This window comes from Brachycentrus maculatus, unplaced genomic scaffold (assembly GCF_059751285.1).
Source record: "Brachycentrus maculatus isolate JH-2025_06_01 unplaced genomic scaffold, ASM5975128v1 h1tg000368l, whole genome shotgun sequence".
NCBI classification, from domain to species: domain Eukaryota; kingdom Metazoa; phylum Arthropoda; class Insecta; order Trichoptera; family Brachycentridae; genus Brachycentrus; species Brachycentrus maculatus.
In genome coordinates this window covers 216,505-233,037 of record NW_028281117.1, presented here as the reverse complement: position 1 = coordinate 233,037, position 16,533 = coordinate 216,505, and the positions used below count along the sequence as shown (strand labels likewise).

At 36.9% G+C, this 16,533-nt stretch overlaps 1 protein-coding gene across 10 annotated transcripts in view; it reads right to left on the bottom strand.

Annotated features, from left to right (window-relative positions):
* Positions 1–16,533, bottom strand: part of LOC148303436 (homeotic protein female sterile-like) — a 36,902-nt gene that overhangs the window by 7,954 nt on the left and 12,415 nt on the right. For 8 of the 10 annotated variants that reach the window (XM_088269904.1, XM_088269906.1, XM_088269905.1 and 5 more), the window contains exons 8-17: positions 15,973–16,131; positions 14,781–14,996; positions 14,038–14,285; positions 13,032–13,185; positions 11,503–11,680; positions 9,386–9,493; positions 8,059–8,289; positions 7,305–7,475; positions 1,279–1,401; positions 235–357 (exon numbers count right to left, since the gene is read on the bottom strand). In XM_088269904.1, coding sequence (XP_088126030.1) covers positions 235–357; positions 1,279–1,401; positions 7,305–7,475; positions 8,059–8,289; positions 9,386–9,493; positions 11,503–11,680; positions 13,032–13,185; positions 14,038–14,285; positions 14,781–14,996; positions 15,973–16,131 — 1,711 coding nt within the window. The remainder of the gene's footprint in view (positions 1–234; positions 358–1,278; positions 1,402–7,304; positions 7,476–8,058; positions 8,290–9,385; positions 9,494–11,502; positions 11,681–13,031; positions 13,186–14,037; positions 14,286–14,780; positions 14,997–15,972; positions 16,132–16,533) is intronic. The other 2 variants (XM_088269900.1, XM_088269907.1) reach the window with 2 other exon arrangements.

Here is a 16,533-nt window from a genome sequence, read left to right as displayed (position 1 = left end):
CCCGCGGTGCCCGACTTCTACGTACTCTCAACCTGCCGATCGAGCCGACTCCACTCTAAGTACTGCGCAGCATAGTACATTCACTCCCCGCTAGTGTCTGTGTTCTCCCTCCGTTTAATGTTCATTCAAATAAAATATATCGTTACTTTTCCACCAGGGAATGAGAATGCAGTCGTCGACGGTGTGACGTGTCCGTGTCTGTGTGGGTGTGTGTGAGTGTAAGTGTATCCTAACCTGCCTCGCTGTCGCTTGTGTCGGATGAGGAGGTGTCGCTGCTGGATGAGGAGTTGGAGGAGTCGGAGGAACTGGAACTTGAAGAGAGGCGGCCGGAAGCGGCTACCGGTTCCTTGGCGCCGTCTGAGGAAGAAATAACACGCACTCAATATACACTTCCGAGATCTCACCTTCACATGTATAGGGCGGTAGATAACTTTAATGTCTCCCATTGATGCGGCAATAGGACATAAAGATCTATTAGATTTAGTGGTGTCTTATTTTAAATTGAGATTTCACGGTAATTACAAATTGTCTCATTTTTACATCACTCACTTTTACATCCCATAGAAATATGTTAAGAATAAACAAGGTTTAACTGTATTTGCAGTGACATTCCATGTCACCAGTAACTTTTAATATTACCAGTATAAAATATTTCATTTATGGCTGTTTAGTTTTTTTGTCTATTCGTATTAGAATGCAACATTCTGTTGTGACAACTGGCCAGGAATCTAAGTTTACAACAGAGATAGGTAATCAAATCCAAGAACCGAATGAAGTAATGATTTCTTCACAAAAATTCATTATTTGGAATATATATCATATTTCTAGCCTTGGTATAATATAGTACATTTTGACATAAAAAACAAAATTTATTTTTATTTTTTTTATTATTAGATTAAAACCAATATTTTTAGCTTTTCCACTTTTTTATTTGACCAGCGACCGGGTTTCGTCGTTACCGACATCATCAGACTGGTGATGTCGGTAACGACGAAACCCGGTCGCTGGTCAAATAAAAAAGTGGAAAAGCTAAAAATATTGGTTTTAATCTAATAATAAATTAAAAATGCAATTCCATCACGAAGTGTCAGTGGATAATATAAATCTATTAAAAAACTAAAGTTGGGAAAAAACAGAAACTAAAAAAAAGGTTATGTAGGTAATACCATCTGTAAAAGTGAGTCATCTGGTGCATTTGTGGTTTACAAAAGGCCAATAAGACAACTGTCCTCGAGGCAGGAGTAGCGGCATTAGGGAATATATAGAAATGCGACTTACCTTTCTTGGGTTGCTGCTTCTTGTTGGAGCCGAGATGCACCGTCACGTCCTCTAGCCGCTTGAGGAGCTCCTGCTTCTTCTCCGCCATCTGCTCGTCCTTGGACTTGCCCGACACGCGCTTATCTGGAGACAACACACGGAGGCTCAGTACCACACACTTCACCCACCACTCTGTCCCTACCTGCACCTACCCAGTACCCAGTTCCCAGTGGGCAAGTGCCCCATGTTTTTTTCTAAACATTCTATGTATTAGACAATCGAGCACTTGATAAACAATTGACATCCAAATTTTTAATATTTAAAGCACTTACTTTACAAAAATGATAGTAATGTTAGTATATAACCATTTATTTATTTATTTATCATTTGGTCATAAGTGACATCAACATTTTGTAATACAAATTATATTAATTCCCAATCTAATATAATTTATGTTTTCATTAATTGATTCGGCAGTCACTTTGTGGTAAAGTCTATCCATTTTTAATTAATGTTTTACTTAGTAAATACCACTATTTCTTAAAGTCTACTGTGACACGTGTTTCGATGCATTCCGCATCATTGTGACGCAAACACGGTGTCACAGTAGAATTTAAGAAATAGTGGTATTTACTAAGTAAAACATAAATTAAAAATAATTTATGTTATTTGTTATTTCGGCATTCGCTTTGTGATAAAACATGATTAAATTATAGATAAAACACTAGTTTCAGAAGCTTAAGATACTTCCATTTAAGGGAAAAATGTATATATAAATCTACAGTTTATATTCAAACCATAAATGGAAGCATCTCTAGCTTCCCAAACTAGTCGTCAAAATATAATACTCAAGTGGTGAAAACAAGAGTTCCATTTATAATTTGTATATAACCACTAAGCGCATTTCAGACCTCGGACGTTAGTTCACGTTGTTCTACAATCCTTAGTGCATGAGTGTACTCGGGTCGACCAAAAGCCACGAGATTAGCATTTCGTGTAGTTGTAATAGTGTGAATAGTGTTATGGTAGTGCTGTTAGCATGCCGGCATAGGTATTGACCTGACGAAGAGACGGGTACGTCTCCAAACTGGTAGACTAAAATTTTGTTGATTCACAAGAAAATTATCATTCAGTAACAGGCAATGGAATAGTAATGACTTCTTCATAAGTCTTTATAACTTGATATGGATGTAACGCAAATTACCCTAATTAGTGCACAAATTTGATTGGGTATTGCGTATTTCTAGCCCCTGATATATTTGACATCAAAAACTATAAAAATTATAAACAGAAAAGTGAGGAATACTATCATGATCGGGTAACAGTATAAATATCTATATTTGAATTAGTACTAGAGCTACACACTAAACGCCCCTTTAGACTCAGTGCTCCTAAGCTAATGATTGGCTAAAAACGTCTATAACTAAACACAAGTCTGCCGTAAGACTTCACGCTGTACATTATGGAACATTTTTCACTTCATTTCATAAACTTTTAACAAAAGAAATGTTTGAAAATCCACTACTATATTGTAGGTACGGGAAACAAATGTGACATTTATCTCCAAACATGGGTGAATCGTTATGAACAAACATGGGCGAATCGTTATGAACTACTCGAAAAACTAATACCTAAGTTTAAAAACAATTTCCAGTAATAAATTTGTGTAAATGATTATATTCAGATGTAATATGAATGTATATTTCTATTCTATGCCACATGCATAACACAATTATTGTATCAATTCATTTATATTATTTACTGATTCCAGATTAGCTTTATGAAACAATGAGGTAGAGTTTTCAAATGAAACAACTTGTTATGAGCGCCATAATGACTACCATACTGACATCACCGGAACCACCATACACCGGGCTAGATACTTTCATTCCTTATAATTAGGATATATTTCATAATGAAATTCTTCCAAATCGACATACTGTTATCGGAACTGCAATAAGACTGTCAACAGTATCATAAATATTGAAGCTCCAACTGGGAGTAGTCCAACTAGCAAATTTCATACATTTGAAGCTTAATTGCTTTCTGGGTTATTTCAGCCTGATGTTGGTCATCTTGCGTGTTAGACAATTGTTTTACACTTTGTCATACTAAATGTTATGTTAATTAGTCCATATTTACATAGGCATACAGAAACTTTCACCCAATCTAAACCTTATCCGCACCCAATGGTACATAATACACTCAATTACATTTGTACAGTGTTTTCTCGATAATTAACTATGCGAAGATAAGGTAATCAGTCCTGTACTTCTTCTTCTTACCCTTATCCGTACCCAATGGTGCATAGGGCACTGCATCGTAGCGACTCAGTGTTATCTTGATCGTTAATTGCATGAAGGCAAGGTGATCAGCCCTGCGCTTCTTGTACCAGTCCAGGGTGATATTAAATAAATATGAGAGTGAAAATCTGCCATATTTATTTTGACCCCCCTGGGAATCGAACCCGGGACCTCCAGCATGGTGGGCAAACGCGCTGACCACTGCGCTACGGAGGTGGACTTCAGGTTATATTAAATAATCAGGGTGATATAGATTTAGCATCACATTCATTCGTCTCGATCCGCTGCGGAATCAAACGCAGGACTTAGCCGAGCCAAACATACCAGCACGGTAGCAAAAAGTTAACCTTCTTATGGAATACTAATCCCGGGATATTGGAGTTGGGTTATTTTCAAACCAAAGCCGCTTAGGCTCAACCTTGAAAGCCGTTGAATTGAAATATATCACTATTTGTTTATCTAAGTGAAAATATTTTGGTCATAACAATGCTGTAAAAAAAGTGACTCTAGAAATAGGCAGAATTTATTAAAAAACCGAGCTGCTTTTGATAATCCGCCGGGGAAACATTTTTGATGTTTTAAAATAATACTAAAAAAAACAATTTAAGTGCAAAGAAAACAATAGTAAATCCAAAAAATTTGATGTTACGGAGTAAAAAGATTTTTTCCTGGAAGTTTTTAGAAATCAAACAAAAAAAATTACAAACGTTTAATTATTCAATCAAAAAAAAAACACAAATTGTCTGTCTTGGACATACGATGTTTTGCATTTATAACTGTTAACCTAGCACCTACTCGGCTGTCCAAACTTAAAACACAGTAAGAGACATTATTTTTGAAAGACGTTATTTTTACATTTTTGGACTAAGTAGATTCTACAAAGTCCAAAAATGCAAAAAAACGTTTTTCAAAAAAAATGTCCCTTTTTGTGTTTTATGTTTGGACAGCCGTACTGATGTTATTTACGCAATAAAAACATAAATATATAAAAACATAATTAAGTTGCACCTCAACTTTAGAAATATTTAATATTTGGAGTGATTCCAAATCTTTGTTTACAATATTTATATTGATATTTCAATATAGACAAAGAAGAATATGAAAGTCTTAAAACTCAAACACAGATGGTGCTGAGAAGTAGCATGTGAAAGAAGGTGTCAATTGAAGCATCAATATAACTTCGGAAATGGAAATGCGAGTAGCACGGTAGAATGGTGAATGTTACATGTGTATAACTTGATTACTTAACCAGGCTATGACCCAAAAGTACCCAGACTTCCATATTCTTCTTCATCATCTAGTTTTACTAAGAATCTAATTAACATAGAGTGTGTCGATGACCACAAAAGTGACCCCAATGATACTAAAAAAAAACAATTTATGTTTTATTAAGTAAATACCACTATTTTTTAATCTATTGTGTTTCGATGCTTTCCATATCATTTTCAGTATTTACGATGTATGATGCGGAATGCATCAAAACACGTGTCACAATTTTAAAAATAGTGGTATTTACTTAGTAAAACTTAAATTAATAATGGATAGATATAACCACAAAGTGACTGCCGAATCAATTAGAGATGCTAAAATTGTTTATAAAATCATTCAAAAATATTATTATTATTATTATTAAAAAAAGAGAATGAAATGGTAAATAAAGTATTTCACTTTTCAACTTATTCAAATTATGAAAGTAAATTATCAAAGAAATCTATGAAAAGAATCAAAATTTTGACATGTTTTTCTTATAGTTTAATTGTTCAAATGAACAAGTTCATAAAATGCAGCTAGGAATATTGGAAAAAAAAGAGCAAATGATAAAACGACGTAGTGACTCGGAAAACACCACCTAATAAGTTGGATGGTAAATCTTATAACTATGTTAGTTCACAAGGTACAAGTATATATAAAATAAAGCATGCCAAGAAAAGTGTTCAGTTCCAATGACATTTTTGGAGGTTGTGGAGGGAATGCTGTCCGGGGCTCGGTGGGACGGGGCTGTACGGCTGTACGCAGGAAGAGGCTTTCATCTTGGCTTCATATCCTAACAGTGCAATGATATGTGTGTATTGTATGTAGCTATTCAACAACCGCTCCGTTAATGTTAATACATAGATGCTATTTTTAGTTATTTGTTTATGTTTAGGAAACCTAGCTAAGTGCGGGAAATTATTTCTTTGTTCATATTTGTATTTTCTGATGGTGCATATTTTTATTCTTTTGAGGCGATTCAGTCTTACAAACGGGTGCCGGTCCAGTGCAATCAAACACAGAAGCTAGAGCTCTTATCAGCACATTATGGCAAATTAATAACGAAATGTTTGAATCGTCCTCGAATAATATATGGTAGATTACCAATAGTTCATTCACTAGAACAATGATAATACTCAATTTTCGCCATAAATTCCGTTCCAATAATTGGCGTATTTCGTTATTGAAAAAGTTTTAACCCAAACGATTCTCATAATTTTACCATCAGTAGGAAACCCTCGTAATTGTTTGCTAAACAGCCGATACAAACAAAAAATGTTCATTTCGGTCGTGTCACTGAATATTTCCCTTTGTTTATGTTAAAATATTTCTTGTAAAATATCGCAAGAATCCCATTAGTGCCAGAGAGACATCTTTATGGTTAAGTATAACTCTGGAAGAGTTCCATATGCTTACTATGAACATGACAGGTCAAACGATGAAACAATGTAAAAGGTCATAATCGTAATTTGATCTGAACATTTTTCGCATACTGTCACTGTTGCTATTAAACTATTTTGTTAGGTTACAAAATTTCTGAAAAATTTTGAATTCGGAGTAGCGTTTAGCATTTTTATTTTGTGTTTTTTTTGCACCGATTAATTTAAAAATTACGTTTATGTTTTTTTGCAAAAATATGTCGACAAAACTTTGCCTAAATTATATTAGTTCGACTGTAAGAAAAAATTACTGCCACAAAGCGAGCAATTGTGTAGTGGCACACAATGATTCCATGACTTCTTTTTTAACCTGGGTCTAAGCCCAGATTACATCTACAGGAGTATTATGGCAGGCCTAACAGAGTTTGTTGAAACGTGTATTTTGAACAATAATGGATGCGGTAGGAGAATAGCCCAAAATGTGAGTTTACCGGGTATCGGTTCGTACTAGTGTTCAATGCATAAATAAACAGATAAAACAAATATAGCACACTAGTGAATTACAGAATAATTTATAAATATATATTAAGATAAATAAAATATAATAATATAGGGTGTAAATACTAAAAACAAGTGTTATAAACACAATATGCACTATGTATATAATGAAAGCCAGGAGTATGAAAGCACTCTCTGTTAGTTACGGGTGGTACAGACGGGACATAGTGGAATATTACCAGATAAAAATATTTTTTCTCACAAAAAAGGGATATCTCTGGGTAAAATTATTTGATAGCAAGTTCTCAAGGTGCGGCAATTTATTGAACCTTCCGCCATTTTGTCTTGCATTTTACACCAACAGCGCAATCATTACAACTGTTATTTCAGGTACCGATGGAGCATGACCTCGAGCACGATAGAAACTACTTCTCTACTGAGCGATATTTCCCAACCAACCAAATAATCCAGTGAGAAAGAGCTCTTCTTTCCGGTGAAATATTACAATATTTCGTCGTGGTAATAAGCCGAGGAGGGGTGACAAATGGAAGCGTTAAAATGTGATTTGGCGGAGAGACGGGAGACGGGAGGGATAAAAATGTCGAGTGGAACTTACAGTATTGCTTACGGGTTTTTTTTCTGAGGCACGACGCGACATAATTCTCCAGCTCTCGGAGGGTGGAGGGCTTGAGCGTCTCGAAGTCTATCTCGATCTCGTCGGGGTTGGAGTCCCGCAGCGACGGCTCCCGCGACTGGATGATGTGCACCACCTTGCCCAGCTTGTCGCCTGCGGGAGAAAGTGCCCGATGGATCAGTTGGCAGTTCCCATCAAATAATTTGGGTCTTACAAACTAGTGAATTGTACGCATTTCTCCCGTATACTCCAACTATGTAACTTCACTCACTCGGCATCATATGAGGCATTAACCTCCATTAGTCGCATAATTATACAAAAAAAAATCGATGGAAAAATATTTCCAATATCAATTGGCAAATTGTGATTAAAAAAATACATATTTCATCCATAAAAATTATGGGCATCGGTGATTCACAGGCAATTTACGGGTATTTAGACAACTTACTTACACATGTTATTGGCCGGTTTCATTCATCTTTTTTATGATTGACATCAAAACTACTCAAAATTAGAAAAATAGTTTACTGCCATAAAAATATAATTTGTTCTAGAAAAAGTGCATGGGCGACATCTACGGTTATAATTAGGAAGTTAATATCTACAGTTGAGAGATGATATTCGGCTCTCGAGTGGAGAAAAACACTTGCAGTAATTATGTTAGTGCCAAATGTAAGCCAGAAAGACTTGTGACGGTTATATTATCGGGGTAGTGATACAATACGGTTGGCCTTACCGGGTAGCTTGTTGATGTCGAGCGAGAGCTGCCTCTTCTCGTCGTAGGACATGGGCTTGGCCGTGTCCTCCTCCTCCGAGTCAGGCGGGTGGTGCGCGGCGGCCGCCTGCTTCTTCTTGCCCGGCCCCGCGCTGCCCGCGCCGCCGCCGCGCCCCGCACCCGCCTTGCCCGCGCCGCGCTTGCTGCCCGCGCCCGCCGCCGCGCCCTTGCCACCCCGCGCGCCCGCGCCCGCTGCACGGACAAGACACAAAGCGCCGCGTGAGAAATGAAGGGTGTTAGACTTCGCAACAGTGTACCATTTCATCCTCCCGACATCAGGAGCATGCCCCCAGTTATTACGTTTTATACCCAAGAAGGAAACTATCTACATTTTTAATATAAAATAAAATTACAGTCGATACTGAACAATATACTAATATATATATCAAATCTGAGCGGGTATGTTTTTTTTTTTAAATATTTTTGAAGTTGTAACCTACTAGAATATAGACACAAGAAAATGCAACAAATGGTTGTTTTGCAACCACAAAAGCAAAATAATAACAATAATACACATTATAATTACAGGCATGTAAAAGAATGATAGATTTGCTGCAAGGAAAATAAAATTTCTCAACAAAAATCTACAGCAAAAAAATAAATAAAAAACTAATGTATTTTTCAAAGCTGTTCAAGACTCTATCTAAATAATTTAAAGACCATTTAAAAAGAAGTTAGTTAAAATTTTAACATTCAAAACAAATTAGTTGATGCTTTTTTACAACTATCTCAAATTATATTCTCAATTATTATTTATAGGAATAGAAATTTGATGATATATCATATTTATTGTTTACTCAACACCACACATTGTTTTTAGATACAGCAGTTTCTTATTTTTTTGCATACATTTGTAGCAAATGAAAATAAAATCTACCAAAGACTCTAATTCTGCGCTGCACAAACTTCCTAGCAATCTCATAAATGGGTATAAAATAAGTTAAGGTAAAATACTCCTCACTGTAAAAATCTCAATTCTCTTTTTAATGGTATAAAAAAGATATATCGTTGTCATACAGCAGAAAGTGACTAAATGCTAAATTATCATAATTTTAGCTTATAAAAATTGGGCTACTTTATTTTTGTTCAAAAATACAGTGATCACGAAATTCTATACCAAAATAAGAAATTATAAAATGTATGTTGCTCCTAAGATTGAGTAATGATGAGTTATTAGGTGTCGTTTGGGTCATGGATTGACTGGGAGATTGCCGAGCTGGCGTCCGTCCAACCTATGGATCGGTAAGTTCCTCTCGTAGGACAATGATACATATGAGGGGACACAAACCTTTGGCCTTGTTATTTTTAGTGGCGGCGGAGTCAAATATTTTGTTAGCGTTGCCGGCGGGAAACTTGGTGTCGCCGCCGCCGAGCGCCACCGACGCGATGGACGTACCTACACCGGACACACACACTGATGCAATCCATCCGCCCCCTCGCTTGTTCCATACCTACTCATCATTTCTCTCAACTCGACTCTCAACCGGAGTGGAAAATATCTTAACCACAATTAGATGACTTAACTTGACTGGAGAGGCACAGATGTCTAGTGATAGATCACCAACAATCACGCACGACTGTTTAGAATACCCAGTACTATAAATACTAAGTTCACTGTTGACCTCGGGCGGATATCCAGTATTTGTTTCTATATCAGCCTCGACTAACAAACAAAATAATAAAAAGACCAGCGGACGTCGATCATTCGGTAGAAATGATGAGATGGATAATGAAACAAGGAGCCAGGCAAATATTTACAGCGGATATTCAACACATAATACAAATCATAAAACCATATCCAACTTTTACAGAGGGATCGGGGAAATGAACAGTTCAATCGCTGCTTTCATCACTCCCCCACATGCGGAAGCATGATCCGTCAATTCGTAAAATAATTACATATTCTCATCGAGACAAATCATTTCATATTTGTAAGGGGCATTGTACAGCTTTAGATTTTACAAAAAATATATTCAAATGCAGTCCAACTAGATTATAACGAGCAAAGGGGAAATGATCTCCCTATAATAGTATGCATAATAAATCTTTCATTTTAATGACTAAATTACAGCATCAATTCAGTTATAGAAATTATAATTACAGCGATAACCCAGTTACAATAACTCGGTATGATAACTTGGTAAAATGACAATTCAGGCTAAGTGAGAGTACAGTAAAACCTCGTGAACTTTAACATCGATAATTAAAAAGAGAAAAGTAAAACAAAACAATAGTAATAAATACACTCGTATTTATTGTCTCACCATAACAAAGTTGGACTGTATCAAATTTTGCTGTCAATGCCGATTAAAAATGTCCAAATACTACTGGAATTTATATTCTATACATAAAATAAACATTAGTTGCACGGGTTTCCAAAATGCTTTACACACAAAATGCTCAAACCACATAGAGAAATATATTTAATAAAAAAGACAGGCAAAAATTACTCATAAAATGCAAAATAATAAACTGAATTAACTACAAATAGTGGTGTGATGTGCAAAAACATGGCGACCCACAACCAATATTCCGCAACTCTCGCTCCAGGGTATTGGAAGCAAACAAAGCAACTTACAAATTTCATTTCACTTGCAAATAAAATACCATCTCACTGGATGGTTGCCAAATATATATATTTTTTAAATATGATATTTATGATAAATTTGTGGACTGCCATGTTTCTTCCTACTGTCCCTACTTATCAGGTTGATTTTTTAATTTTTATTTGTTTCAAATAAACTGAAATATTAAATTTGCTTAGTGATGAAATATTTTTTAAAGAAAATTTACTAATAAAACTTTGATTAATTTGTAATTTAACTTGGGTTGACTTTTTTTTTAAATTACTTATTTTCCAAATTTGTTAAACTACACAACAGTGTTGAAAATTTAACTATGTTGCTTCAAAGGTAATTTGATTTGTTTGATGAGTCTAGAAAATCATTTGAAAATAATTTTTTCGTTTCTTGTGAAATAATCCTTTTTTTTATATTTAACAGTTATTTAGAAACTAATATAATAATTACTTTTCAACGAATTCAATTTGCAATATTATTTGAAACTAATTTCATGTATTAAAATGTAAAAATATTCTAAATAAAATTTCAAAATAAACTTTATTTTTTGTAAATAAAATAGTGTTTGTTTTGCTACTTATATTTTGAATATTGAAATATGCAAAGAATTTTCTAGCATCGGTGTCCCAAACTAAAAGTGTAATAAATCTGTAACAGCCAACATCGCACGTTGGCAGAAAGGGTAGTTTCTAGTTAATTTTATAGATAAACCGAATCATCTTTTCAATTACATTAAAATTTTGAGAAGTGTCGGAGGGACCAGAATTCGTTACTATAGTAGGGGCGGGGCGGGTTGTATGTTCCCAGAGCAGTAAGGCGCACATACCTAGCTTCCCGAGCCCCTCGCTGATGGAGTTGCTCTTGGGTTGGTAGGCGACAGCTGCGTTTGGTTTGCTTAAGGAACTATTTGAAGGCTTCTTCTTCTCTTTGACTTTCTTTTTCGTCTTTTTCTTCTGTCCGGTCTCCGCCACCAGCTTCTTCATTCTCTCCTGCATCGCCGATAACTGAAAGACAGCAAAACAAATTATTCTTTGATTCAAATACGTACGTAAATAAAATAAAATGAACGTTTAGGTCCAAATGATCATGGCGCTACATTTTTTGAAGAAGCATTGTATTTGAACACATTACGGACGGATATTTTTTATGCCTGTGGACCACCAGCGACAGGATTTGATAATTATGTACATATAGTTAAGAAACTCCCGAGAAATAGTTTAAAAATTCCTGAAGTCTAAGCATGGATGGATGTATGAAATCAATTGCAGCGTAAAACAGAAAAATGGTGACGAATGAGAAAGATATAAAAGAGAGATGGAAAGAGTATTTCGAGGTGGTGTATGAAACACATACGATTGATAACGTTAGTGACATAAGTACATTTCCTCGAATATGTGTGAATGATGTTTCAAGAGAGATAAGTAAGAAATTAAGAATGCCACTAAGTCCTCGAAAAATGGAAAGGCTCTAGGATTTGACAATTTTGCCGCAGAATACTTCAAGAATGGTGGCGAAATAGTTCTCACATGGTTGCATAGGCTCTTTAACCGTTGTCTAGAGAAGAGTTCCCCTGCGGGGAAGCGAGGCGATGGTTAGTTAGTTAGTTTATCGTTAAGACCTTAATAAAGAGATTGCTATTTGCCTTTGAAATGAGGCCAAGTCCTTGAGCATCAATCGACCCGACGGGTAGAAGTACCTTTCCCGTCCGAGATGTGTTAATGAATGCCCGTTGGATAGCCAAAGTGAAATTTATCACGCAAACATGTGTGGTTTTTAGACCTTAGAGTTTGCTAGATAGTTACGTAATAGAAAAACCTTTACACAAAAACCACATATCGCTCACTCCTTTCAAGAACGTCATAAATCAAAAATCGTCAATTTTCAGTTGTGCATGTTTTCGGAATGCCCAGAAAATGTACTATATCCCAGCAAAAGAGGCATATTTTTAGCTTAATATTTACCCGCTACGGGGCAGAAAATGTTGTTTTTGCATTTTGAAGAAAATGTATAGTTTAATTATTTTTCTAAATATACTAAATATTATTCAAATGGAAAAAGAACCTTCAGGTTTTACCTAAAAAGATCTGTTGCACAGTGAAAAGTTCAAAAAGTGGCTTGATATTTATTTTTAATACATTGTGTTATATTTTTAAACTTTAAAAACATTCTCCTGAAAAATCGAGTTTTTTGATTTATGACGTTCTTGAAAGGAGTGAGCGATATGTTACAAAAACCATTTTTTTACAGGAGGCAGTAAAACCCATATCTCTTTCATCAGCACATTATATAGTGCAGCATATTGCTCACACCTAATCTTCAATTACTCATAGAGTTAACAACTTGCAACAGACTCACCTCCTTTTCGAGCGCCATGAGCTTTTTACTTCTCTCTTCCTCCGATAAGTCAGACTCTGATTCAGACTCCGAGGCGGACTCTGAACTGGATGCGGAACTGGCCTTGTCCATGCTCATGTTTATGTGGACTGGTTCGTCGGGGATCTTTGCATATCTGAACACGAAGTACACGCAATTAGTAATGGACAACTATGTAGATTGTGTGTTACAACATAAGTAAGTCTTGCGGCTAACCGCGTTAATAATGTCACACTAGGCATCATTACAATTTTGGTATAATAGTGGGGATTTAAGTAACCAGAGTTACATCCTTTATGTTCTCCCTTATTATTCAGACAATGAAGGCTTTGTCCTTTGAGTCTAAAAAAGGGGTCTATCGATGCACCTTTATTTTAATTTTTTAAAAGGAATAACCCGCAAAGTGTCTATTTTAAAAGCTTGTCTGCAGGTAGTATAGTAAGGATAGGGAAGGTAAATATGAAAAATACATCACAAACACCAAGACCAATTGAAAATAAACATTTCTTAAATTTCTTGACTTAATGGCTGTGTTTTAAAGAACCCTTTTAAACTCATAGTTAGTCAGCAGGGTATGTCAGCAGGGTAGAAAAACTACACTAAAATAATAAAAACAATAACAGAGCTAGAGAAAAGAGATAAGAACAGATCCCTATAAAATGATTAGACACACTCAACTGGTTGGTGGAATTGTCATACAGTGGTAGTAAGACCGCCTCCGTAGTGTAATGGTCAGCACACTCGGCTACTGTACTGGAGGTCCCGGGTTCGATTCCCGGGGGGGGGGGTCAAATAAATATAAGTGATTTTTTCACTCTAATATTTATTCAATATTACCTTGGACTGGTACCTGAAGCGGAGGGCTGATCACCTTTCCTTCGTGTGTTAGCGATCAAGTTAAACTGCGTTTATATGATGCAGTGCCCTATGCACCGTTGGGGTGCAGATAAGGGTTTAAAGAAAAAGAAAAAGGTAGTAAGACGGTTACCTCATTTCGAAGACGTCTTGCAGTTTGCGGGCCATGGCGACAACGTCATGATCTGGCGGGTTGTACTTGTAGCAGTTGGTGAATATGAGGCGCACGTCGGCCGCGAACTCGGCTGCGTTCCGGTAGGCGCGCCCGTCCATCTTCTGCTTCACCGTGCCCAGGTCCATGGGCTTCTTGATGATGTCGAAGTAGTCGTGCAGGCCCAGCAGGTCCGCGTCCACGGGCTTGTAGAACGGCCACGCGTAGCCCTGCGCACAAACACACTCACTCTCAACATTACATTCAAACTGATTAAAAGGAATATTTCCTCTTTCTGACTCCTATACTGAATCTGAACACAATAGCCGATATAATGTTTAACCTGAGAGTGAAGACAAAATGGTTCCTCTAAATAAAAATTATAAAATTGACATTTAATACATGACTTGTTCGTTGATTTGACATTTAATTTGTAGAACTCATCATTTATATTTTGAATATTAAAATACAACACTGATTTTTAGGGGCTTATAAGTTGTATATTTAGAAAACATAACATGTACATAGTTTGATAATGCCCAAAATTTTTATGTTTTCTAAAAATAAAATATATAACTTACCCTAAAAATCAGCGTTTGATTTTAATATTTGAAATATATGACTTGTATTCAAGTGTGCAGACATCAATACAAGATTTGGCGATGATACATCGGTGTATATAATAATTGGTGAAGATTATAAATATAGAGACTGCGTGCACTCACCGAATGCTTCTTAGAGAAGAGCTCCTTGAGTATCTCGTTGCAGGACTTGAGCGCCTCGCTGAGCTTCTCCTTGGCCAGCTTGAGCTGCTGCTGCTGCTGTTGCTGCTGCTGCTGCGGAGTGGCGGCGTGCGGCGCCCCCGAGGTGGAGGCGCCCAGCAGCGGGGACAGCGCGCCGCCTCCGCCCGCCGGGAAGCCCTCCTCGGGCACTCGAGCCGGCTGAACACGCAAACGTTCAATTTACCACAATTTGGAAAAATACTACCACAAACACGGTTCAAGTTCTTCCCAAATGAGTGTTATTGCAACAATATTCCACTCAAAAATGTATTATTTATACTTGTGTCAGTATACATATACTGTATTACTTGAATTAAAAAATTTAACAAATTTCATCTCATGCTAAAATATCATTAGATAGTTAGGGAGTTACTTTTTTGGTTAAATCCTTGATGGGAATCGAGTTATGTCAGGGAGGGTTGAAACCTTGACCTGTAGATCCACAATACTAATCTTTTTCCTTCTCACCCTTACGCACCCGAAGGCGCATAGGGAAATGCGTTGTACGGACAAAATATTATCTTGATCATTAATTACACGAAGACAAGGTGATTAGTCAAGTTGCAAATCTGATCCAGAGTGATATTATTTAAATAAAAAATCCCTTAAGGAATCGAATCCGGGACCTCCTGCTCGGTAGGCAAATGTGCTTACCATGGGTTTACAGCGCCACTAAAATGTGTTGCTACTAGTATATTACAAAAATTATGACCCCCATTTGGTAATCTTCTTCTTCTTCTTCTAGCCCTTATCCGCACCTAATGGTGCATAGGGCACTGCATTGTATTGACACAGTGTAATCTTAATCATACTTACATGAAGGCAAGACGATCACTCCTGCGCTTCAGGGACCAGTCCAGGGTAATATTAAATAAATATTAGAGTGTAAAATCACTAATATTTATTTTCACCCCCCCCTGGGAATCAAACCCGGGACCTCCAGCATGGTAGCTAAACACGCTAACCATTGCACTAAGGAGGCGGACACGGATTTGGTAATACTGACATTAATAAGAAATTAGTAAAATTTACAACATTTTGATTGTGTCCAAATTCGGACCTCACATACAAATGGAAAGAGTCTCTGCTCCATAAAAGCTTTGTTGAGATGTGAAAGAGTAAAGTTTGTGTTTACCTTCTTGATCTGCCTGCCGCTCTCCCGGCGCGTGCTGATCTTGGCTGACTTGGGTGCGGGCAGCGAGGCGGCGTGGTACGCAGCGCCGCCGCCCGCGCCCTCGAAGGAGCTGCCCATGGGCGTGGTCGTGTCCGCCTTTCTCTTCACGCCCTTCTTCACCTTATGCACATGGGAACGGGGACATACAGTCAGCCGGGACCACTCACACACCGTCACAACGCCACACTCACACACAACTCAACCCACCTCTGGAAAGGACAACGGGCGCAAGACTTTACTTTGCACAATAACTACACCAATTTTTGGAGTATACCAAGCTGTAATTTTAATGAATCATCATTAGGTCCATAAACAGCTCGGCTGTCCAAAATTAAAACACAGTAAGGGACATCTTTTTTGTAGTACGTTTTTTTTGCATTTTTGGACTAAGTAGAATCTACTTAGTCCAAAAATGCAAAAAAACGTACTACAAAAAAAATGTCCCTTACTGTGTTTTGAGTTTGGACAGCCGAGCTGCGGGGCCAGAGAATAAATAATTGCCGACTTGTGGCTCCCAGCCAT